Source organism: Trachypithecus francoisi, unplaced genomic scaffold, assembly GCF_009764315.1.
Source record: "Trachypithecus francoisi isolate TF-2019V2 unplaced genomic scaffold, Tfra_2.0 Lachesis_group4, whole genome shotgun sequence".
Taxonomy (NCBI): Eukaryota; Metazoa; Chordata; class Mammalia; order Primates; family Cercopithecidae; genus Trachypithecus; species Trachypithecus francoisi.
The window spans coordinates 112,651,104-112,674,589 of NW_022681469.1; the positions used below are offsets into that span (position 1 = coordinate 112,651,104).

Consider the following 23,486-nt stretch of genomic DNA (forward strand, 5'->3'; position numbering starts at 1 on the left):
TGCACCTGGCACCGAGTATGGTGACATCTGGCCGTGCTCTGAGCTGTCATTCACAGCCAACCTGTGCAGAGACGCGAGCACTGCTCGCACACAGCCTCTCGCCACAGGACCGTCCTGCCTGGTTCTTTGCATGAAGCCACTGTCACTGCATGACAAATTCCTTTCCTCTTACTCTGGACTAACATTACATTTACATTTTTGACTAACATTACATGATTTTTTAAAAATTGTGGGGCAGGTTTTATTATCTATAATTTCAGAATCCTTGAGGGGCCTTTACGAAGTATAGTCACATACCTCATACATAAGGTCAACATACCTCATACATAAGGTCAACAGCTCACACATGATGGCGGTCCGTAAGATCACAATAGAGCTGAAAAATCCCTGTCACCCTAACTGTCCTAACATCCTAGTGATGGCGGTCTGTAAGATCACAACAGAGCTGAAAACTCCCATCACTGTAACAGTCCAAGGGCAACACATGACTCATGAGTGTGGTGATGCTGGTGTAAATAAACCCACTGCACTGCCAGTCCCATGAAAGTCTAGCACATACAATTAGTACATAATAGATGATAACGGTAATAAACGACTCTGCTGGCCGGGCGCGGTGGCTCACGCCTGGAATCCCAGCACTTTGGGAGGCTACGTCTGGTGGATGAGTTGAGGTCAGGAGTTTGAGACCACCCTGAAAAACATGGTGAAACCCTGTCTCTACGAAAAGTACAAAAAAAAAAATTAGCTGGGTGGGTTCGTGCATGCCTGTAGTCCCAGCTACTCAGGAGGCTGAGTCAGGAGAATCGCTTGAACCCAGGAGGCGGAGGCTGCAGTGAGCCAAGATCTCCTCACCGCACTCCAGCCTAGGTGACAGAGACAGACTCCATTTCAAAAACAAAAACAAAAAAAATGACTGTCACTGGCTTATGTATTTACTAACTGTACTTTTTATGATTATCTTAGTGTGTGCTCCTTTTTCTTACAAAACATAAGGTAACTGTAAAACAGCCTCAGGCAGGTCCTTCAGGAGGTCTCCAGGAGAAGGCATTGTTGTCAGAGGAGATGACAGCTCCATGGGTGTTACTGCCCCTCGAGACCTTCCCGTGATACGGATGACACTGATCCTGTGACCCTGGGCTAATGTGTGTGTGTGTGTCTTCACAAAAAAGTTTTAAAATTGGCCGAGCGCGGTGGCTCACACCTGTAATCTCAGCACTTTGGGAGGCCGAGGCGGGCGAATCACAAGGTCAGGAGATTGAGACCACGGTGAAACCCCGTCTCTATTAAAAATACAAAAAATTAGCTGGGTGTGGTGGCGGGCGCCTGCAGTCCCAGCTACTCAGGAGGCTGAGGCAGGCAAATGGCGTGAACCTGGGAGGCGGAGGTTGCAGTGAGCCGAGATTGTGCCACTGCACTCCAGCCCAGGGCACAGAGCGAGACTCTGTCTCAAAAAAAAGTTTTAAAATTTACAAGTAGAAAAAAGCTTATCAATATGGATATAAAGAACCTATTCTTGTAGCTGGGCGTGGTGGTGCGTGCCTGTAGTCCCCGCTACTCGGGAGGCTGAGGCAGGAGAATTGCTTGAACCCGGGAGGCGGAGGCTGCAGTGAGCTGAGATCGTACCACTGCACTCCAGCCTGGTGACAGAGCAAGACTCCGTCTCAAACAAACAAAGAAGTTATTTTTGTACAGCTGTATAGTGTTTGTGTTTTAAGCTAAGTATTATTACAAAAGAGTCAAAGAGTTTAAAATTAAAAGTTTATAAAGTAACAAAGTTACACTAAGCAAAGGTGTGTTTACTATTGAAGAAATCAATTTTTTAAACAAATTGAGTGTAGCCGAAGTGTGCAGTGTTTCTAGAGTCTACAGTAGTGCACAGTCCCAGGCCCCACATTCACTCAGCACTCGCTCACTCACTGGCTCACCCACAGCACCCTCCAGTCCTGCCAGCTCCATTCATGGTAAGTGCCCGTACGGGTGTGCCAGTTTTCCTTTTATACCGTATTTTTACTGTCCCTTTTCTATGTTTAGATACACAAATACCACTGTGTTACAGCTGCCTACAGGATCCAGTGCAGTCACAGGTTGTGCAGGTTTGTGGCCCAGGAGCAGCAGGCCACACACCATCTCGGTCTGTGTGACCCACTGTGGTGCTGACATGACAACCACATGGTTGTTGTGAATGGACGGTTGTGAATGGACGTCCTGTTGTGAATGGACGGTTGACTGTATGTGCTCCTTGACAGGACTGAGAGCCCTGGCCTAGACCCTCAGCACACCCTCCCATAATCATTCTTCATGAGAAAGATGAAATGAGATGGCGCTTGAAGGTGTGCCAGTAACACTGCTAACCAGAGAGAGGTGGCCACGCAGGAGGAGAAATAGCATGGTGAGTACATTAAGTTTCCGTGGACTCGGTCCTGTATGCCACATTTTTTCTTTACTCTTCTAAAAGGCAAGTTAATAAATCCTATATGTCATAATTCAAATCATTCTAGGATTCAAAACATTCACTATAAAATTTCTACAGCATTCCTATACTGATACATCTGCAGGCCACTGGATTTCCCACTATGCTGCCACACGTGCCTCAGATTTACTCTTGCGTTACCTCATTTCATCTGTCGAGCCTTTCAGTTTGTTGCTAAGCTTGAAGGTCTCTAAGATTTTGTCTTCTGGGAGAGACGGCAAAGGAGCAGGCATCAACTGCAATAAAAACAAAAATATTTCAGCTTCAGTTGCCAGCTCCATGCCTCCTGAAATCCAGCCAAGGGAACTGCCACGAACGAGGCTGAAGACCCCGACGCACACTCACCTTTCCAGGAAGACCGTTTGCCTTAGCAAAGGGATTTTCTGAGTGCAGGGCAGGCTGGCCTTGGCAGCTGGCACCATCGGGCGGCAGGCCGTTTTCTTTTGGGTCACTGTCGCTGTCTGCACTATTAGCACCGTTTAGGGTCATGGGTTCTTGGAGCTCGTGCGGAGCAGCCTCCTCATCTTCGGCATCTCGGCCGGGAGAGTGGGAGCTCGCAATCGTACCAATCCCATTCTCCTTGCCCAGCCCCTTCGACTCCTCGTCAGAGTCCTCAGAGGACTCGGCGCCATAGGGGACTAGCACGCTGGAGTTCAGCTTGGATTTGCCATTCATCATGGGCTGGGAACAGGATTCGCTGTGGGGGATCGGTTTTGTTACTTTACTAGAAACTGACATCGTGGATGCGTTCGAGGTAGACTGTACTGCAGAATTGGTAATGGTAGAAGAGGGAACGGGCTTGGTAGCGTTCTCCAAAGAATTGTTATGAAGGTTAGGCAGAGACTGACACTGGCGAACAGGCAACTTGTTGTGAATACTGATTGTAATTTTTTGTTTCTTAGGATGTTCTGGGATCACTGAAGACCTATTAACTGACCAGTTTTGCACAGAAGCTGAAGCATTAACAGGACTAGCCCTGTTGACACTGGAATTCCCGTTAGGACTTGACATGGAACTGCTTGGTGTGTCTTTCAATGGTCCAGTCCCATTTAAGTGAGGTGGATTCTGGAAGTAAGAAAAGCACCAGCCAGTCAGAGCTCCAGAAACATGGTCACAGAAACACAACCCATTTTGGCTAATGGGTCCTTCCCATTTTGCTTTTTTTTTTTTCAGGACTAACAAGTTTCATACACCTGGAAATGTTCTCTGTTTTTCTCAATCCCTCCTACCCACGCATACTTTCCACAGGCCTTAGTTTTCTGGCAATAAATCAACAAACAGGACATACATGTTTCACAGGATACAATCCTCAGACCAAACTCTTTCTGTTCCAGATCTGATCGAAATCAGCAGGCCTGTGGCATGGAGTCACACACTTGCTCCCTGGCTGGGTTTCCTGGGAGCTCACCGCTGCAGAGTGCCAGGAAGGAGGAATCACCCTGGCCTCGGAGCAAAGGAGACGGTCACATGGGCAGAGAGTAGGGGCTGCTTCAGCCGCTGCTCGCTCAGCCATGACCCCCACCACTGCCCCACAATGTCTCCACATTCTCCTCATGCAGTAATACATTCGCTGCAGGTTCCCACCATGGCTGCTGCATCCCCATGGAGGCACAGGCCTGAACGCCAGTTAATAGATCATGTGTGGCCTTCACGGTGTCTTCTCAAATACCTGAATTAGCTGCCATCTTAACATTGAAAAGCTTCATGGTAAAAACAAAAACAGTCTGGAAAAGCAATGCCAACCACCCCTTCCTACAGGGCACATGCCCTCCTGTTTGCCAGAGTCCTGATGTCACTCTGGAGCAGAGCCCAATAGGGGAGACCACTGGGCATTTGATGTGTGACTCTGTTATACCTCAAATACTGTCTGATGTCCATAAAATAAAGCACACAGCTAGACAGTGTATGTGATCATCCAAAACATACTCAAGCCGAAAAGCTGTGAAGATGCCACAGCCCAGATGAGGCCCCCACTCTGGAATTCTGTGTTCCCTGTGACACTAGCTCACTACTGTTCGCCCCGACGGGACCAACAGGGAGTAAAATCAAACCCAGGGGGACAGCAGCCAGAAACACCACACCCCTGAAACGACTAAATGGACCTAACAAACATGTTGTTGTAAACAGATCGCTTTCCTGGAGTCCAAGAGGAATTAAGAATGGAAGTCCAGAGGGGACCTAGAATGTAAGGATGCTGACACCCAGGCTTTCCTCTTTCCTCCCCACTGGTGCGGTATGCTGTGTATTTTGGGGTTTTTGTTTTTTCGGAGGGTTCTTTTGGAGACGGGGTCTCACTCTGTTGCCCAGGCTGGAATGCAGTGGTGCGATCTCAGCTCACTGCAACCTCTGCCTCCTGGACTCAAGTGATCCTTCTGCCTCAGCCTCCCGAGCAGCTGGGACCACAGCACACACCACCATACCCGCTGATTTTTGTAGTTTTTGTGGAGACGGGGTTTCACCCTGTTGCCCAGGCTGGTCTCAAGCTACTGAGCTCAAGTGATCCACCTGTCTCGGCCTCCCAAAGTGCTGGGATTACAAGCGTGAGCCACTGCACCCAGCTGTTTTCTGTATATTTGAAATACTGTGTAAGAGGGTTTGATTAAACTGTGAGAAGACATTCAGAGGTATTTGAGGACACAGAATCACTACAATTGAACTTGAGAGTCTGAAGTTACATTTTAAAAATTAACATAAAAATGTTATTCTCCCTATGGACTGTTACCTTTATCATGTGAGAGGGAAGCTGTGGTCCGATAAACCCTGGCGCAGCCTGTTTGTTGGTGACAACCCGCTGACTGATGACGGGGCGGGGAGAGGACTGGCCGGGGCTATGGGTGGGATGAGTAAGTTCACCTCCATTTTTCACATCATGAGACCTGGAGACAAAGAGAGTGATACTTAGGGTGACACAGGATACCTCCTTAGGAGAGATTCATTTATAAATTCAACAGCATTTAACCCCTCAGGCAGAAAAATGATGAAAAAAATAGCATGTTTATGCTACACCATATGGAGCTATACACATCCTTTCCTTCAGGCTAACATCAGGCACTCAGATCAGGAGACAACAAGGATAACTGGGTAAATGAGGCTTTTTAAACTGTGTATTCTGAAGATACTATTTCATCTGAAAGGTATTTTTTTTCTGTTTATTCATATTTTCCTTTTTTTGAGACAGGGTCTTGCTATGTTGCCCAGGCTGGACTGCAGTGGAACAGTTATCGCTCACTGCGGCCTTGCCCTCCTGCCTCAGCCTCCTGAGTAGCTGGGACCACAGACATGCACCACCACAGCTGGCTAATTTTTTAATTTTCTGTAGAGATGGGGGTCTTACGTTGTTGCCCAGGCTTATATTTTTCTAATTATAAATATATGCCACTGTAGAATATCTATAGTGTCCAAAAAAGTCAGAAACAAAATTCTACCCCTCATCTTGGCCTGAGGCCTTCTCTGATTGTCATCTGTGCTTCAGCCCAACTGCCGAAATCCAATGCCAGTGTTTAATATTTCAACGTGCAGACATGAGCATTCTGCCAGTTAGACATTTGAGGATGTTCTTAATTTTCAGCTATCAAACATTTTTTCCAAAAGTGGAGTGAGTGAGTGAGTGAGTGAAAAGTATATGCAGCCACAACAGGACAGAGCTGGGCACGGGCCCTGGCCTTGGCCTGGAAGGCAACTGACCTGTGCTCCAGGTTGGGAGGCGCTGGCTGTGACCACACCAGGCACTCAGAGGCCCCTTTCCGAGGTCTCCACTCACTGTCCTGTGGCTCCTGGTCCACTCCATTGCTGCCTGCAGCAGAAGCCCACCCTCCTCAGCTACCCCCTCTCCCTGCAGCTGCACCTTCAGCGCTCACAGCCACAGAGTGCGATGCGGAGCAAACTCATCATCCTGCTCAGACACTACCTTTCTTACTCTCCAAGCACACGGCAGAGTTGATAGTTTTTGTTTTTGTTTTTTTGAGACAGAGTCTTGCTCTGTTACTCAGGCTGGAATGCAGTGGCTCAATCACGGCTTACTGCAGACTCAGCCTCCCCAGGCTCAAGTGATCCTCCCACCTCAACTTCCCGAGCAGATGAGACCACAGGCCCACAACACCACACCTGGCTATTTTTTTCGTATTTTGTAGAGATGTGGCCTCACTATGTTGCCCAGGCTGGTCGGTCTTGAACTCCTGGGCTCAAGTGATCCTTCTATGTCGGCTGCCCAAAGTGCTAGGATTATAGGCATGAGGCGCCATGCCCAGGCTAGAAGTGATCTTTAAGCTGCTGGGTTTTTTTTTTTTTTTTTTTTTAAAACACACTGAATATTGAATTTAAATATGTTGATAAGACAAGAAAAAATAACATACCAGAAAATTTGGCAGTTTGTTTTCATGACAATACCTGATATAAAAGAGCACATAGGCTTGTTGGCTGAGTACCGATCTAATATCACTGGTAGACACAATGGAGTCATTCATTTGATACCAGAGGCCATTGCTAGCCTGTAAATGAGGGCCAATAAAAGACAGAGATTAGATTTAATTAAATGTGGAACACAAGAGAAATTTTTTTTCTTTTTATTTTTTTTTGAGATGGAGTCTCACTCTGTCACCGAGGCTGGTGTACAGTGGCATGACCTTGCAATCTCCCCCTCCTGGGTTCAAGCAATTCTCCTGCCTCAGCCTCCGGAGCAGCTGGGATTACTGGCAGGTGCCACCACACCCAGATAATTTTTTGTATTTTTAATAGAGGCGGGGTTTCACCATGTTGCCCAGGTTGGTCTCCAACTCCTGACCTCAAGTGATCCCCCAGCCTCAGCCTCCCAAAGTGCAGGGATTAAAGGAGTAAGCCACTGCACCTGGTCAAGAGAAATATTTTTACAACGGGTATTCACATTTTAACTGTAAAAGTTCCACCTCTCCCTACCTCAAGAATGCTACTGCTGTCTTACAGCATGTATGTAACAATAGTTAATAGCAAATCTGCACAGCTTACTTTTATGTAGCAGAAGTAATGACCAGCATGGCAATTAAAACCAGTGTGGACCAGCACTGCATACAAGACGTAAACAATCGGCTCTCCGTTGGGTTGAGACATATATGGCCGAATATCAAGATACTCAGGGTATTTTACATCCTAAACAGAAATGGAAAAAGGAGAAACATTTCTGAGGGCACACATCATTCCACATATTCAGGTAGAGCGTATTTAGAGCTCCCTAGGAGGGGAGACCCACAGAACACCTGAGTCCTGTGATGTTCTAGAAAAACCTAATGCATTTAAAAAACCTAATGCATTTAGCCACCTTTTTTTTTTCCTTCCTTTTTTTGAGATGGCGTGCCACTCTATCACCCAGGCTGGAGTGCAGAGGCATGATCTCGGCTCACTGGAAGCTCTGCCTCCCAGGTTCAAGTGATTGTCCTGCCTCAGCCTCCCGAGTAGCTTGGATTACAGGTGCACTACCACACCCAGCTAATTTTTGTATTTTTAGTAGAGACGGGGTTTCACCATCTTGGCCAGGCTGGTCTTGAACTCCCGACCTCGTGATCCACCTGCCTTGGCCTCCCAAAGTGCTAAAATTACAGGCGTGAGTCCCTGCGCCTGGGCTAGCCACCTTCGAAAGGGCATGGTTAACCAGAAGGACAGCTGAATCTAAGTGTATTTAAGGCAATCCTGCTGTATTTATTATTTTCTTTTAACAAGTCAAGATCTACATTAAGTGAATTCTTCAAATCCATCAAAGGGCAGAGTAACAAAATGACAACTCTCAACATTAATCATTACTTTTATTTTTTTTTGAGACAGAATCTGACTATAGCCCAGGCTGGAGCGCAGTGGCACAATCTCGGCCCACTGCAACCTCTGCCTCCTAGGTTCAAGCGATTCTCCTGCCTCAGCCTCCTGAGTAGCTGGGATTACAAGTGCCTGCCACCACACCCAGCTAATTTTAGTATTTTTAGTAGAAAAGGGCTTTGCCACGTTGGCCAGAGTGGTCTCAAACTCCTGGCTTCAAGTGATATGCCTGACTAGGCCTTCTAAAGTGCTGGCATTATAGGTATGAGCCACCACAATCGGCCGATTATTTACTTTTAATAATTCGGGAATGGATAGTTTATTTCTCTTGCACGCTATTTAGTTTTTGACCACTTTCAATCTTCAGAAAGTGGGAAGAAAATGGGAAAATTCAGTGTACTACCAATCAGAAAACAAACACACAAGACAAAATGAACTCTGGTGAAAAGGTGGCAGGGTCTAGCAGGAAGTCCTCTTTGGATTTCAGATTATACAGGCTCTCCCTGTATCCCTCATAACCATGGATACCAACAAATTGGACAATGAAGCCCAAATGTAGGTAATAGTTAACAATTTTGTCATGAGAAAGTCAAATCCTTAATCCTTAATAGCTACAGACACGTAAGCCTTGAAAGGCTCGACACAAAAGATGATTAATGACATCATCCACATACCTTAGCAATTTTTCCACCAGTAAAATTTGCAAAACGTTTCAGAGAAAGTGTAAGAACATTAGAGGATCTATGGATAGTGAACCTCTTTGAAGCTGGAACCATCTTTTTACACCTTGAAATAAACAGAAACAAAAGTTTAAGGAGACGAATATATGCACACAATTTTTGGTATTTTGGTCTTTGTTATTATTCTCAAACATTCCACATTAAGGTTCCAAAAAGGACAGTGGATGAGAACCACCAGTCTTCAACCAACAGTGAAAATATTAACATTAAAAATATAGGGGGGCCGGGCGCGGTGGCTCAAGCCTGTAATCCCAGCACTTTGGGAGGCCGAGACGGGCGGATCACGAGGTCAGGAGATCGAGACCATCCTGGCTAATACGGTGAAACCCTGTCTCTACTGAAAAATACAAAAAAAAACTAGCCGGGCGACGAGGCAGGCGCCTGTAGTCCCAGCTACTCGGGAGGCTGAGGCAGGAGAATGGCGTAAACCCGGGAGGTGGAGCTTGCAGTGAGCTGAGATCCGGCCACTGCACTCCAGCCTGGGTGGCAGAGCGAGACTCCGTCTCAAAAAAAAAAAAAAAAAAAAAAATATAGGGGGAACTGCTTACTTAGCGTGAAGGGAAAGGAAGTTAGGACAATTCTGAAAAACCAAGCCATGTGTGCCACCAATAATGTTAAAATTAGGTTAACACAACTTTCTCTCAATTCAAAAGAAACTGAAAAATGAACATGTTCAGACTGGTATAATTATGTGAAAATGTCTTAAATTCATCTAATTTAAAAATAATATTATTATATGAAAAGAAAGCCCTAACCAGAAACAAAAATAATAAAAATAAATATTAGAAATGTCTGTAGAATTTAAAACAAAGGCAAAATCCCTCTGGTCTTGAAGATTTGATTAAAGAAATTACTCATATTACCTGACCACGAAGTGGAAATCTACTTAAAAACATATGAAAGAGCATTCTTAAAATAGGCACTCCTGACTTCATGGGGAAACATTAACAAATAATCAAAATTAGAGTTTTCCAGCAAATGCTATCCCTGGGAACCCTCCCTAAGAGAGAAGGAGCCTAGCTATCCCAGAAGAAAGTGACTCCCCACCTGACAGCAGCCCTCTTATCATAAGAAAGTCAAAGAAAATGCTATTCGGCAGACAGGGGGTGCCCAGCCACACCTGAAACAGCACTGCCAGGGGAGCAAAGACAGTTTTACCTCTCTCCTCCCGCAAAATCTGCCCAATGTCATGCCCCAGGTTTTCACCGGCACAGAGCTGCGCGTCTTGCAGAAATGCACACATCAAGACACTCTGGGCTCTGGCCTTTGGATGACAGGGACCCAGTGTCTTCCAGAGGGTATCAGAAACTCAAGCAACCTAGACACACCAAACTCTCTCCAACCAAGCCTGCCGGCCACCCCCACTGGAGCAGCCAGCATCAAGAACCAAGTCATCACCCAGCGTACTTGCTGCACTTGTATGAGTTTTCTCCATCAAGCTGTTCCGGCTTCACAAACTGCTCCAACGCCTTGTTAACACTCTGAGCAGCCTGGAAAGAGAAGAGGCACAAGCACCACATCACCATACACTGCCACTTGTGTCTGGGTCTCGCTCTGCCGCCCAGGCTGGAGTGCAGTGGCACAATTACAGCTCACTGCAGCCTCGACCTCCTGGGCTCAAGCAATCCTCTCACTTCAGCTTCCCGAGCAGCTAAGACCACGGGCATGGCCACCATGCCCAGCTAAAATTTTCATTTTTTTGTAGAGACAGGGGTCTCGCTACATTCCCCAGGCTGGTCTCAAACTCCTGGGCTCAAGTGATCCTCTCACCTCGACCTCCCAAACTGTTAGGATTACAGGTATGAGCCATCATCCCCTGCCATGCCCCTTACTTTTTAAAAGAAAGAACAGAAGACTCAAAGATATAAAAGTAAATAAGACGTTTTATGTAAAAAGAAAATTTTCCAGGGTGGCTCACGCCTGTAATGCCAGCACTTCGGGAGGCCGAGGCAGGCAGATCACGAGGTCAGGAGATCGAGACCATCCCAGCTAACATGGTGAAACCCCGTCTCTACTAAAAATACAAAAAATTAGCAGGGCATGGTGGCACGCGCCTGTAGTCCCAGCTAATTGGGAGGCTGAGACAGGAGAATTGCTTGACCCCAGGAGGTGGAGGCTGCAGTGAGCCGAGATCGAGCCACTGCGCTCTAGCCTGGGCAACAGAGCAAGACTCTGTCTCAAAAAAAAAAAAAAGAAGAAGAAGAAAATTTTCCTTTAGTAGTATGATGTTCACTTTTATACATCTAAACACCAAATTATATCCCCTCCCATTAAAAATGAGCAGATTAAAGTTAACAAAAACACAGAGGATGCTCATCGCAGCATTACTTAAAACTGCATAAAACTGGAATCAAACCAAATATCCACCAGCAAGGAATTTGGCATAGGAATTAGTCTATCCATTCACTGCACCACACACTGCCCAGAGAGCACACTCACACAGAAAGGTCTCCAACAGAATTACATGAAACAGTGAGTAGCCACACAGACATCAGACACAATCCTGTTTATATAAAAAGTAAACAGTACATTCTGGAGCAGCACATATCAAACTGTTAAAAAGAATGCATTCGGAGGGATAGCATTTTACATATATCTGCAATGTTACTCATTTTTATCATAAGCATGTATTACATCTGTAACCAGAAAAATGCAAGCTCAAGAACAACAACAACAAAAAAAATAGGAATTCAGAAAATGCAAGAGGCAGGCTGGGCACAGTGGCTATAGTCCCAGCTACTCGAGAGGCTGAGACAGGGGAAATGCTTGAACCCCGGAGGCGGAGGTTGCAGTGAACTGATACTGCGCCACTGCACTCCAGCTTGGGTGCCGGAGCAAGACTCTGTCTCAAAAAAAAAAGGAATAATAACCATCTATATTTGGCTAATATAGAAAATCTAGTTTTATTAAGATATTAAATGAAAATTCAGGCCGGGCACAGTGGCTCATAACTATAATCCCAGCACTTTGGGAGGTGGGCAGATCACGAGGTCAAGAGTTCGAGACCATCCTGGCCAATAGGTAAAACTCCATCTCTACTAAAAATACAAAAATTAGCTGGGCATGGTGGCGTGTGCCTATAGTCCCAGCTACTCGGGAGGCTGAGGCAGAAGAATCACTTGAACCCTGGAGACAGAGGTTGCAGTGAGCCGAAATCACGCCACTGTATTCCAGCCTGGGCGACAGAGTGCGATTCCGTCTCAAAAAAAAAAAAAAAGAAAGAAAGAAAAAGACAAAGACAAAGAAAAAGAAAAAGAAAAAGAAAATTCAAAGAGTAATAAAAAAAACTTTTAAAAGCTTTTTCATGATGCTTACTACAAAGCTTGAATAATCCCTCCAAATGAAATCTTAGCATACTGAATTTTTCAATTTATATTCTCTAACAAGTAGTCTAAATTACAAATGAACTATAAATAGTTACATGACTTATTTTAAAAATGTAATTACTCGCATAATTATGAAATTTACCTTTATCTCCAATGTTATATCAAGATATGGATCAAAAGTATCTGAAACGCCCTTGCAATTTAAACATTTGACTGAAATAAAAATAAAATGCAAAAGATGAGCAAAGTATAATCATTACAGCAACATCAACTATTGAAATGACAAAATACAATTTTGAAATTTAAAATTTTTTAACTGTAATTTTTCTATCAATTGAACAAAAACAAATTTTAAATTAATACTACTCATAATATGGGTGAAAAGTGTAATGAATTTGACCCTCATATACTATTGGTTAGAATCAAAACTGGTATAACCTTTTAGAAGGACAAGCTGACAGAATTAAAATTTATAATACACACTCCCTGTGATCCAGAAATTCTAATACTAAGAATTCATCCTACATATATACTTTTACCCAGACAGAAAGCACATGTGTATGGATGCTCCATGGACAACAAAACACAAATAACCTAAATCCCCATCGATAGGGGACTAAAATCAAAGGAACACTACTCCAACTGTCGCAGGCTGCTAGGCCTGTGTGCTGAAATGTAAAAGACAGCTAATACGAAGAGACAAATGGAAGCAGTGCACACAGTATGCTCCCAGTTTGTTCATGCACAGGAAACTACCAGAAGGATTTACTACAACCTGGCACCGGGGTTGCCTTTGGGTAAAAGGAATGAGAATCTGGGCTGGAGAGAAGTACTTTTCCTTCCTTCCTAGCAGGACTAACACTGTCCTACTTTTACCATTTTTTAACCACATGCGTGTATCATTTTATCAACTTACAAGCAAAAGCTTACCTCTAGATCTTAGGTATCCTCCAAATATCTGACAAACGAGAGTGGTGGCCTGGGTGTGTCTGTCTAATCTGAAAAACATCAAACAGTGACATGAGAGAAGAGCTTTGCAAAAACTCCAGATGCTGTGACCAGATTTCAAACACATGTGAGCTTACAAAGATCAAGAATTCTAACAGGACAGCCATGGAAAATAAAAGGATGGCACGTGTGGCAGCCCAAGAGCATCCCTGCCTGGCCAGAACACAGGGAGGTCTGGGAGTGGTGGGAGGAGAGGCAGAGCTGTGGGAGCTGTGTCTGTCAAGAAGGGACTTGGGAAGCAAGGCAGGAGTCTGGTCCTGAAGCAGGAAGACGGCAGCCTCCGGGGGCTGCGGCCTGTGCAGGAGGAAAGGGAGCGGAGGCGGAAAAGGCAAAGAGTCTTCCTCTGACCCAAGTCTGTCACCACTCGGACGATGAGGGCCTAGACAAGGCGGTGCTGGGGCAGGGAGAATGCAGAGGGAGATCTACCAGGTGTGCTCAGACAGCACCAAGCGGCTTAGGATGCATTATCGAACTATCTCCTCGTTCTTCCTCTTGAGTTTAGATTTTAAGGAACAAGCTACAGGAATCAGTAACTGATTGGGGTGGGGGTCCAAGAAATAAATACAGGTTGGAGGGCAGCAGAGAAAAGAATACGTCAGGCACAACTAAAAAGGAGAAGCAGCTAGTTTCAGATTTGCAGACGTCTGCTGATAATCAGAAATTAAACAGCTGCAAGACCAATGTTTATTTCCTGACATCTATGACTGAGCAAACTCAAACTGTTACAGTAAGATACATCTGTAAACTTCAACCATTTAAAACTAATGCACATCGCCTAAGGAAGAGGCAGAGCAAAGCCAAAAGGTAAAGTGAACATAGTTCTGTGTGCTTCCAACAAAAAAGGTGAAAATGAATTCTGATAAGAATAAATTACACCTGGAGATCTCAAATGAAGAAATGGCTGGCGCTTTGTTGTACTTACTTATTGCTGCCATTCAAGCATGCTTTTTGCATAGCATCAACAGTGTATTGAAGGAATTCATGGGCATCTTCTTGGTTTCCAAAACGGAAGTGCCTAGCTATACCTGTAAAATTTCAGAAAGACAAGGTTTTATCATTACACATAATAAGCCTAAGTTGTACACCCCAAAATATATCTTACAATAATATGTTGGTTGGAAAACTCCCAAATACTTATTTTATGAGGAAATAGCACTAACATAAGTTACTAACATAAGCTATAAGCAGGATCAGGCCTTTAGACCAGAATCCCCAACCGTTTCGGCACCAGGGACTGGTTTCATGGAAGACAATTTTTCCATAGACCAAAAGAGGGGGTTGGAATGAAACTGTTCCAGCTCAGATCATCAGGCACGAGATTCTCCTAAGGAGCGTGCAACCTGGATCCTATGCGTGTACAGTTCACAACAGGGTTCGCGCTGCTATGAGACTCTAACACAGTCACTGATGTGACAGGAGGCAGAGCTCAGGCGGGAATGCTCACCTGCTGCTCATGTCCTGCTGTGAGGCCCAGTTCCCAACAGGCCACATCAGGTACCAGTCCACAGCCCAGGGGTTAGGGACCCCTGCTTTACACCATTAAAAGTCCACAGCAGCTAGAGTTTCTGAGAGTCTACAGGGTAGCTACAGAGTGACTCATGTTTTTAGCAAGTTAATAAAGTTACACTTGAATAAACTGGCTGTTTTGTCTCAAGTTTGTCCAAAATGCTATGTTGGTGATTTTAAATTGGCGCTACATCTCTATAATAAGAGAATCCATTCAAAACATAAATATCCCAACCTATCTAATTCTATCCCAATGACCCACAGAAGAAATTATATTTGCAGGTGCAGAGAAACATTTCAGTCCTGTTTCTAATTGATTACACAGCTACAAAACCAAATTATTTTTAAAATTACAATAAAAAATTAACACAAAAGTATAAGCAACATCACACTAAAACATATATACTGAATTTTACATGTGTATGAAGGTATAAAATGTTCCAGCTTAAATCATATGAAACTGCCAACACTCCACCAGTTTAGACCTACAAACCTGACAACTTCATGATTTAACCATGTGTGTATCAGTGGATACACACATATACACACACACACAGAGCAATGACATTTTCTTAAAAGACTAGGTTTAAAAATGTTAGTCATGCCTGCTATATAAGTATGTATAAAAATAAATATATGTGGTCAGGAGTGGTGGCTCACGCCTGTAATCCCAGCACTTTGGGAGGCAGAGGCGGGTGAATCATGAGGTCAGGATAACGAGGCCATCCTGGCTAACATGGTGGAACTCCGTCTCTACTAAAAATACACAAAATTAGTCGGGCGCAGTGGCACACACCTGTAGTCTCAGCTACTCAGGAGGCTGACGCTGGAGAATCGCTGGAACCCGGGAGGCGGAGGTTGCAGTGAGCCAAGATCGCACCACTGTACTCCAGCCTGGGCGACAGAGCGAGACTCCATCTCAAAAATAAATAAATAAAAACAAATAAATAAATATATGTATAATTAGCCAGGCACAGTGGCTCACGTCTGTAATCCCTGCACTTTGGGAGGCCAATGTGGGTGGATCACCTGAGGTCAGGAGTTCAAGACCAGCCTGGCCAACAAGGTGAAACCTTGTCTCCACTAAAACTACAAAATTAGCCAGGTGTGGTGGTGCACACCTGTAATCCCAGCTACTTGGGAAGCTGAGGCAGGAGAATCACTTGAACCCGAGGGGCAGAGGTTGTAGTGAGCCTCATGCCATTGCACTCCAGGTAGGGCGACAGAGCAAGACTCTGTCTCAAATGAAGGAATAAATGAATGAATGAATGCATACATGTATAAACAATCCAAACCTCCCTGGCTAAATTTTGCCAGGCTTCAACAATATTTCAAAGGTTTTTGGCTTGTCTGTTGTGGTCTATCAATAATGCCAAGGACCAATATAAGACCTCTTTAATCTTTAGTGGCTTTCTAGGCAAAAAGATTACAGTTTGTTACTGTATAATTTCACATCCCTATAATTACCCAGTTAGATGCCAGATTGAGTTATAGTTTTGTTTGTATGCATTTTTTATTCCAACTCAGTTAATTAACATGATGTAAAAGTGTACTGCAAAAACACACAAAGTATGTAAGAAAATGTCATGCACCTATCCATTTAAAATTTAAAAATTAAATAGAAAAAAGTAAAATTTATCCACAAATTTGCTAAGCTCTGAGTATATATTCTTTTAAGACTGTAATTAAGTTGGGCACAGTGGTGCACATCTGTAATCCCAGCTACTCAACTGGGGCAGGAGGATCACTTGAGCCAGGAGTTCAAGAGTCACCTGGGCAAAATAGTGAGACACAGTCTCACTTAAAAAAACAAAACAAAACAAAGCAAAAGAAAAAAGAGAATTAACCTTATTTATTTCTTATTTATTTTTACTGCTGTTTGCAGAGCAGGGCTAATCCACAGGCAGTGTGTCCAGAGTAGCCTAATTAACTTTATTTTGACAATTTCTGTCACTGTGTATAGTATAATATTCATTCACCAAACTGAAACTAACCGAAAACTGTTTACAAAAACCTGTGAGACAATATCAGAATTAGTATTACTCAGCATAGAAATCCAAGTGTCACAGCAAAAACACTATAAAACTTACCAATTATTTTAACATACTGATTTTTAATAGTTTAACATTTATTAAATTGAATAGTCTTTAATATATTGTCATCTTTTGCTTTAAAGTTTCAAAATGTGTTTATATAGCAAATGCTTTATTAAAAATTTGTTATTAAAGACACAGCCACGCATGACAAAATATAATTGTTTTCTAATACATGGGGGGTTCGGTTTTTCACCAGCTGGACATTAAGAATAACTAGGTAATAGGCCGGGTGTGATGACTCACACCTGTAATCCCAGCACTTTGGGAGGCAGAGGCAGGTGGGTCACCTGAGGTCAGGAGTTCGAGACCAGCCTGACCAATATGGAGAAACCCCATCTGTACTAAAAATACAAAATTAGCCTGGCATAGTGGTGCATGCCTGTGATCCCAGCTACTTGAGAGGCTGAGACAGGAGAATCGTTTGAACCTGGGAGGTGGAGGCTGCAGTGAGCCGAGAGAGCGCCACTACGCTCCAGCCTAGGCGACAGAGCAAGACTCTGTCTCAAAAAAAAAAATTAAAAAAAAGAATAGGTAATAAATACAAATATAAAACTACAATAGTTAATACTTACGCCGCATCTCATTGATGACAAACATTGGTTTAATAACGTCCCCAGGATTACTGAGTGCCTGGGTAATATGTGCTTGCATTGTACACATCATACAAAAGCCTTCTGCATGACCTGAAAGATAGATGATAATCCTCCAAATTAGCAAAATACAACTATATACACACATCAAGGCTAATTACAAATCAGGGGCACACTACCTGAAATGAAATAATAGCTGCTATATGCATGCCTTAAGCTAGCTACTTTTATGCATTTTCATTTACTTTTCTTTGTTCTTTTTCTTTTTTTTTTTTTTTTTTTGTTTGAGATGGAGTTTCACTCTTTTGCCCAGGCTGGAGTGCAGTGGCATGACCTTGGCTCACAGCAACCTCTGCCTCCTGGGTCCAAGAGATTTGCCTGCCTCAGTCTCCCAAGTAGCTGGGACTACAGGTGTGGGCTACCATGCCCGGCTAATTTTTTTTTGTATTTTTAGTAGAGATGGGGTTTCATCATGTTAGCCAGGCTGGCCTCGAACTCCTGACCTCAGGCAATCCGCCCACCTCGGCCTCCCAAAGTACTGGGATTACAGGTGTGAGCCACCGCCCTGGCCTCATTTACTTTTCTAACAAACCTAAGTGATAAGTACATATTAGCTCTCTTTCACAAGAAAGGAAAAAGGCTCAGAGAGTTTAAGTTTGCATAATGTCAGTTATTATGTGACAGACACATAATTGGATTCAAATCATACCCTTTCAAATTTGAAAGCCAGTGATCCTAGCTACTCTCTATACTGGAAAAGCAAGGTTTTTTCCCTCATACCACCATTTATCTCAAATGCTAAAAGAATGTCTCCCACAGCAGGGATTAGACATCACTGTGCAGGCCATGCACCATGGCTCATGCCTATCATCTCAGCACTCTGGGAGGCCGAGATGGGTGCATCTCTTGGGGCCAAGAGTTTGAGACTAGCCTGGGCAAGAAGGCCAAACCCTGTCTCTACAAAAAATAGACAATCAGCCCAGTGTGGTGGCATAAGCCCGTAATCCCCACTACCCAGGAGGCTAAGGTAGGAGGATCACCTGACCCCAGGGAGGTTGAGGCTGCAGTGAGCTGTGATCACACCACTGCACTACAGCCTGGGCAACAGAGCGAGACCCTGGCTCAAAAAACAAAGAAAGAAAAGAAAAAAGAAAATAATCTCTGTGTAAATACTCTGGCGTTGCTGGACACAGATGGTGGTCTCTATGGCATATCTTTTTTTACAACTTTCTAAAAATGTAAAACTCATTCTTAGCACATGCTAAGTGATGCTACGGCATCTAGTGGGTAGAAGCCAGGGATGCCACTAAACAGCCTCAAATGCACAGGACAGCCCCTCACAACAAAGAATTGCCCAAAGTGTCGACAGCACTGAGGCTGAGGAACTACCTGACTAAAGGCTGCCCAGACGTACCTAATAATGCTTAAAACACCACAAAAGGATCAAACTATTTCCAATTAACTTTGTCCCGCAATAAAGCTCAAAAATACTTTTTAAGAAATACAAAAATCTCAGCACCCAACAACATAAAATTCATTCTGTCTGGCACCCAATCAAACAGTACAAGGCACGCAAAGATGCAGGAATGACCAGTAACAAGGAGAAAATAAATAGAAAAAAAACCAGAAATAACACAGAAAATATAATCAGAAGACAATAACTTTAAAAAAGATATTACAAATATATTCCTATGTTCAAGGAAATGAAAAATGGAAGAACACATTACGAAGAAACATGGAAATAGATGCAAATCTACTTATACACATGAACAGTAGAATCTCTGGGATGAAAAATACATCAGATGCACCAGGTGCGGTGGCTCACGCCAGTCATCCCAGCGCTTTGGGAGGCTGAGGCAGGCGGACCGCTTGAGCCCAGGAGTTTGAGACCAGCCTGGGCAACATAGCAAAACCCCATCTCTACTAAAAATACAAAAATTAGCCAGGTGTGGTGGCACGTGCTTGCAGTCTCAGCTACTCCAGAGGCTGATGTGGGATGGGAGGACCACCTGAGCCCAGCAGTTGGAGGCTGCAGTAAGCTGTGATAGCGCCACTGCACTCCAGCCTGGGCAACAGAGTAAGACCCTGTCTCAAAAAAACAAAAACAAACAACAACAACAAAACACCAGATGTGATTAATAACAGATTAGACACCATATAAGAAAAGATTAGTGAACCTGAAGATACTCATTATGGGTAGAAAATATCCATAATAAAACATAAAAAGAACAAATCTCAAAACAACAACACAGAGTACCAGTAAGCTATGGGACAAGTTTACGTTGCCCCGATACACATCATTAGAGCCTGAAGGTAAAAGGACAGCATAAATATTTCAAGAAATAACAATTATCTACAAAGGAAAAGCGCAAGGGAGGTTTTTGGGAAGAGGCACAGTTTCGTATCCTGACTGAGCTGTCAGTTCACATGGGTCTATATTAATATTCAAGGGAAACTTACACCAAAAAAGTTGTTTTCAAAAGTCACTGAAAGTTGTCAAAATTTGACAGAAATAATACATGTACAGATCTAAGAATCTCAACAAATTCCAGTAGTAGAAACATGAAAACTACACAAAGCCCCACTGCTTACAACCAGTGATAAAAATCTTAAAAGCACTGGAGATAAAAACATTACGTAGGCTGGGCTGGGTGCGGTGGCTCACGCCTGTAACCCCAGCACTTTGGGAGGCCGAGGCAGGCAGATCACAAGGTCAGGAGATCAAGACTATCCTGGCTAACACGGTGAAACCCCGTCTCTACTAAAAATACAAAAAAAAATTAGCCGGGCGTGGTGGCGGGCGCCTGTGGTCCCAGCTACTCAGGAAGCTGAGGCAAGAGAATGGCGTGAACCAGGGAGGCAGAGGTTGCAGTAAGCCAAGATCGCACCACTGCACTCCGGCCTGGGCAACAGAGCGAAACTCCATCTCAAAAAACAAACAAAGAAAACATTACATAGGCTGGTGCAGTGGCTCATGCCTGTAATCCCAGCACTCTGGGAGGCGGAGGCAGGGGGATCATTTGAGGTCAGGAGTTCCAGACCAGCCTGGCTAACATGGTAAAACCCTGTCTCTACTAAAAATACAAAAAATTACCTGCGCATGGTGGTGCATGCCTGTGATCCCAGCTACTCGGGAGGCTGAGACAGGAGAATCACTTGAACCTGGAGGCAGGGTTGCAGTGAGCTGAGATTGCACCACTGCACTCCGGCCTGGGCCACCGAGTGAAACTCGGTCTCAAAACAACACAGGAAACAAACAAAAACAAAAACAAAAACAAAAAACCATCATGTATATAGGAACAAAGGTAAAACCAACAACAGACTTCAGGCACAGCACAGGCCAGAAGACAGTGGAATAATATCTTCCAAATATTAAAAGAAAAAGAACGCGCCAGGTGTGGTGGCTGCCCTGTAATCTCAGCACTTTGGGAAGCCGAGGCCAAGTGGATCGCTTGAGCGTAGGAGTTCAAGACCAGCTTGGGCAACATGGTCAAAATCCTGTCTCTACAAAAAATTAGCCAGGCATGGTGGTCAATGCCTGTAGTCCCAGCTACTCGGGAAGTTGAGGTGGGAGGATTACTTGAGCCCAAGAGGTTGAGGCTATATAATATCACACCACTGCACTCTAGCCTGGGTGAGAGTGACAGCCTGTCTCAAAAAAGACAAATAATGTTAACATAGAATTCTACACCCCATGAAAACATCGTTCAAAAACAAGCATGAGACTAGCACTTCTGGGAGACAGAGTAGAGGTAGTTTTCTATTCATCCTGCCAAGTACAACAACAAATCCTGCCCATTGTATATAAAACGAACCTTAAAAGTCTGTGAAAAGTAGAGAAAGAGACATGCTAGGGACCTCAGGACCCAAGGAAGACACGGTGGTGAGTTCCCTGGGGTTTCTTTGTGCTTCTTCTAGTCTAGACTTGGAGCTAAGAAGTCAGCAACCTGGAAACCCCAACAACTGCAGACAACCAAGCCCAGCAAAATCCCTCCCGCTCTCTCCAGCCAAAGGAGGAGGAAGGGGCAGCCTCGTGTGACAGAAACCTTTAGAAATCATCGCTGTACTTCAGCTTCTGTGTGTATTTTTTTCTGTATGTTATGATGTTTGGTTTGGTTTGTTGTTTTTTTTTTTTTTGAGACAGGGTCTCACTCTGTCACCTAGGCTGGAGTGCAGTGGCGGGATCACAGCTCACTGCAGCCTCTACCTTCCAAAGCTCAGGAGATCCCCTAATCTGTCTCTCGAGTAGCTGGGATTACAGGCGCCCACCACCATATCCGGCTAATTTTTGTATTTCAGTAGAGACAGGGTTTCACCATGTTGGCCAGGCTGGTCTCGGACTCCTGGGCTCAAGTGATCTGCTCTCCTCTGCCTCCCAAACTGCTGGAAGTGTAAGAATTATGATCATGTTTTGACATTCTAAAGATCTTTCTGGCTGGGGAGAGGCTTCCCCTCAGGCTAGCCAATTCTTAGAGGTAGCAAAGGGCTCAGCGTTCCTGCAAGCCTTTGCTATATAGACTAACCAATCCAGAGCTCTTCCTTCTCCATCCACCTGCCTGTGCACCCCAGGAGGCAACACTCCTCTGCCCTAACCATCTCAGGGCCAGGTGCCAGGCAACTCTGGGCCACGCCTGTGGCTTAGAGCCCACTGAAATTATTCAAATCAGCCAATCCCAAATTCTTCCCCCTGCCCTACCCTGCTTTTCCCACGGAAACCTCAACGAAGGCTCTGGCCAATAATGCCTTCCCCTTGCTCCTGTCTTCTGCTTCCTGACCCCTCAGGGGTCCTTACCACACGGCCCTGCATGGTGTGACATGTGAGCATAAAATCTCTGTCTTCCTGAGCCTCTCCTGTGTCTCCTCTTGTGGCTGCACCTGACCAACCATCTCATAAAAGAATACAAAAGACATTCAAATACCACAGAAGAACTATGGCCTCACCTCTACCCACACCAGCAAAAGCCACAAGAAAAGAGCCTAGACTTACACTCAACAGGCCGTAGCAAGGCACCCTAACCCACATTGGGTTAACGGTAGAGAAAGCAGACTAGGAGCTGGGACTTGCAACCATACTGTATGAACAAACCCTGTCCCACCCCATGTTGCTGGTGACAATCACATGGGGAACCCAGATTTCCACCCACCCAATAGTAAAAAGCCACCTCTACAACTCTCCCCTACTATGGCCTCCCCAGCCCCCGGTGAGGGTCAGAGTCAGGACTGTCACCGTCACTCAGTGGTAACAAAACCACTCCCACTGGAGTGTCCACGGAGACCATGTGGGGAGCAGGAACTTCCACTTCCACCCAGCAGGGACAAAGATCCCCAATTCCCACCTGGGGTGCCAACGGAGGCTGAGTGGGGAATGTGGGCTTCTACTCCATCTGACATCACTTCCTCTGCCAGAGCAGTGTCAGAGCAAGCTGGCTAAAACAAAGGTTAGATAAGACTCAGTGTCTTATAAGATAATACCAAAATATCCATGGCCAGGCATGGTGGCTCATGCCTACAATTCCAGCACTTTGGGAGGCTGAGGCAAGAGGACTGCTTGAGCCCAGGAGGTGGGGGCTGTAGTGAGCCATGATTACACCACTGCACTCCAGCCTGGACAACAGAGTAAGACCCTGACTCAAAAAAATAAGTTGTTTTAAAATCCAGCTTTCAACTGAAAATCACTCATCATACCAAGAACTAAGAATCTCTCAAACAAAAATTACAACATTGCCTGATATGGTTCTAAATGTATACAGAAGAAAAAAAAATTTTTTTTTTTGAGACGGAGTCTCACTCTGTCACCCAGGCTGGAGTGCAATGGCACGATCTTGGCTCACCGCAACCTCTGCCTCCTGGGTTCAAGTGATTCTCTTGCCTCAGCCTCCCAAGTAGCTGGGACTACAGGCATACGCCACCACACCTGGCTAATTTTTGTATTTTTAGTAGAGACGGGGTTTCACCACGTTGGCCAGGACGGT

General features: G+C 44.6%; 1 protein-coding gene across 5 annotated transcripts in view; it reads right to left on the reverse strand.

Moving 5' to 3' along the window:
• USP42 (ubiquitin specific peptidase 42) overlaps positions 1-23,486 on the reverse strand; it is a 72,844-nt gene that overhangs the window by 9,136 nt on the left and 40,222 nt on the right. For 4 of the 5 annotated variants that reach the window (XM_033194888.1, XM_033194885.1, XM_033194887.1 and 1 more), the window contains exons 4-14: positions 17,497-17,607; positions 14,245-14,347; positions 13,245-13,312; positions 12,457-12,527; positions 10,396-10,478; positions 8,923-9,034; positions 7,451-7,591; positions 6,857-6,957; positions 5,193-5,346; positions 2,816-3,535; positions 2,612-2,706 (exon numbers count right to left, since the gene is read on the reverse strand). In XM_033194888.1, coding sequence (XP_033050779.1) covers positions 2,612-2,706; positions 2,816-3,535; positions 5,193-5,346; positions 6,857-6,957; positions 7,451-7,591; positions 8,923-9,034; positions 10,396-10,478; positions 12,457-12,527; positions 13,245-13,312; positions 14,245-14,347; positions 17,497-17,607 — 1,759 coding nt within the window. Of the gene's footprint in view, positions 1-2,611; positions 2,707-2,815; positions 3,536-5,192; positions 5,347-6,856; positions 6,958-7,450; positions 7,592-8,922; positions 9,035-10,395; positions 10,479-12,456; positions 12,528-13,244; positions 13,313-14,244; positions 14,348-17,496; positions 17,608-22,850; positions 22,942-23,486 lie in introns of all 5 variants that reach the window. The other variant, XM_033194889.1, reaches the window with a different exon arrangement.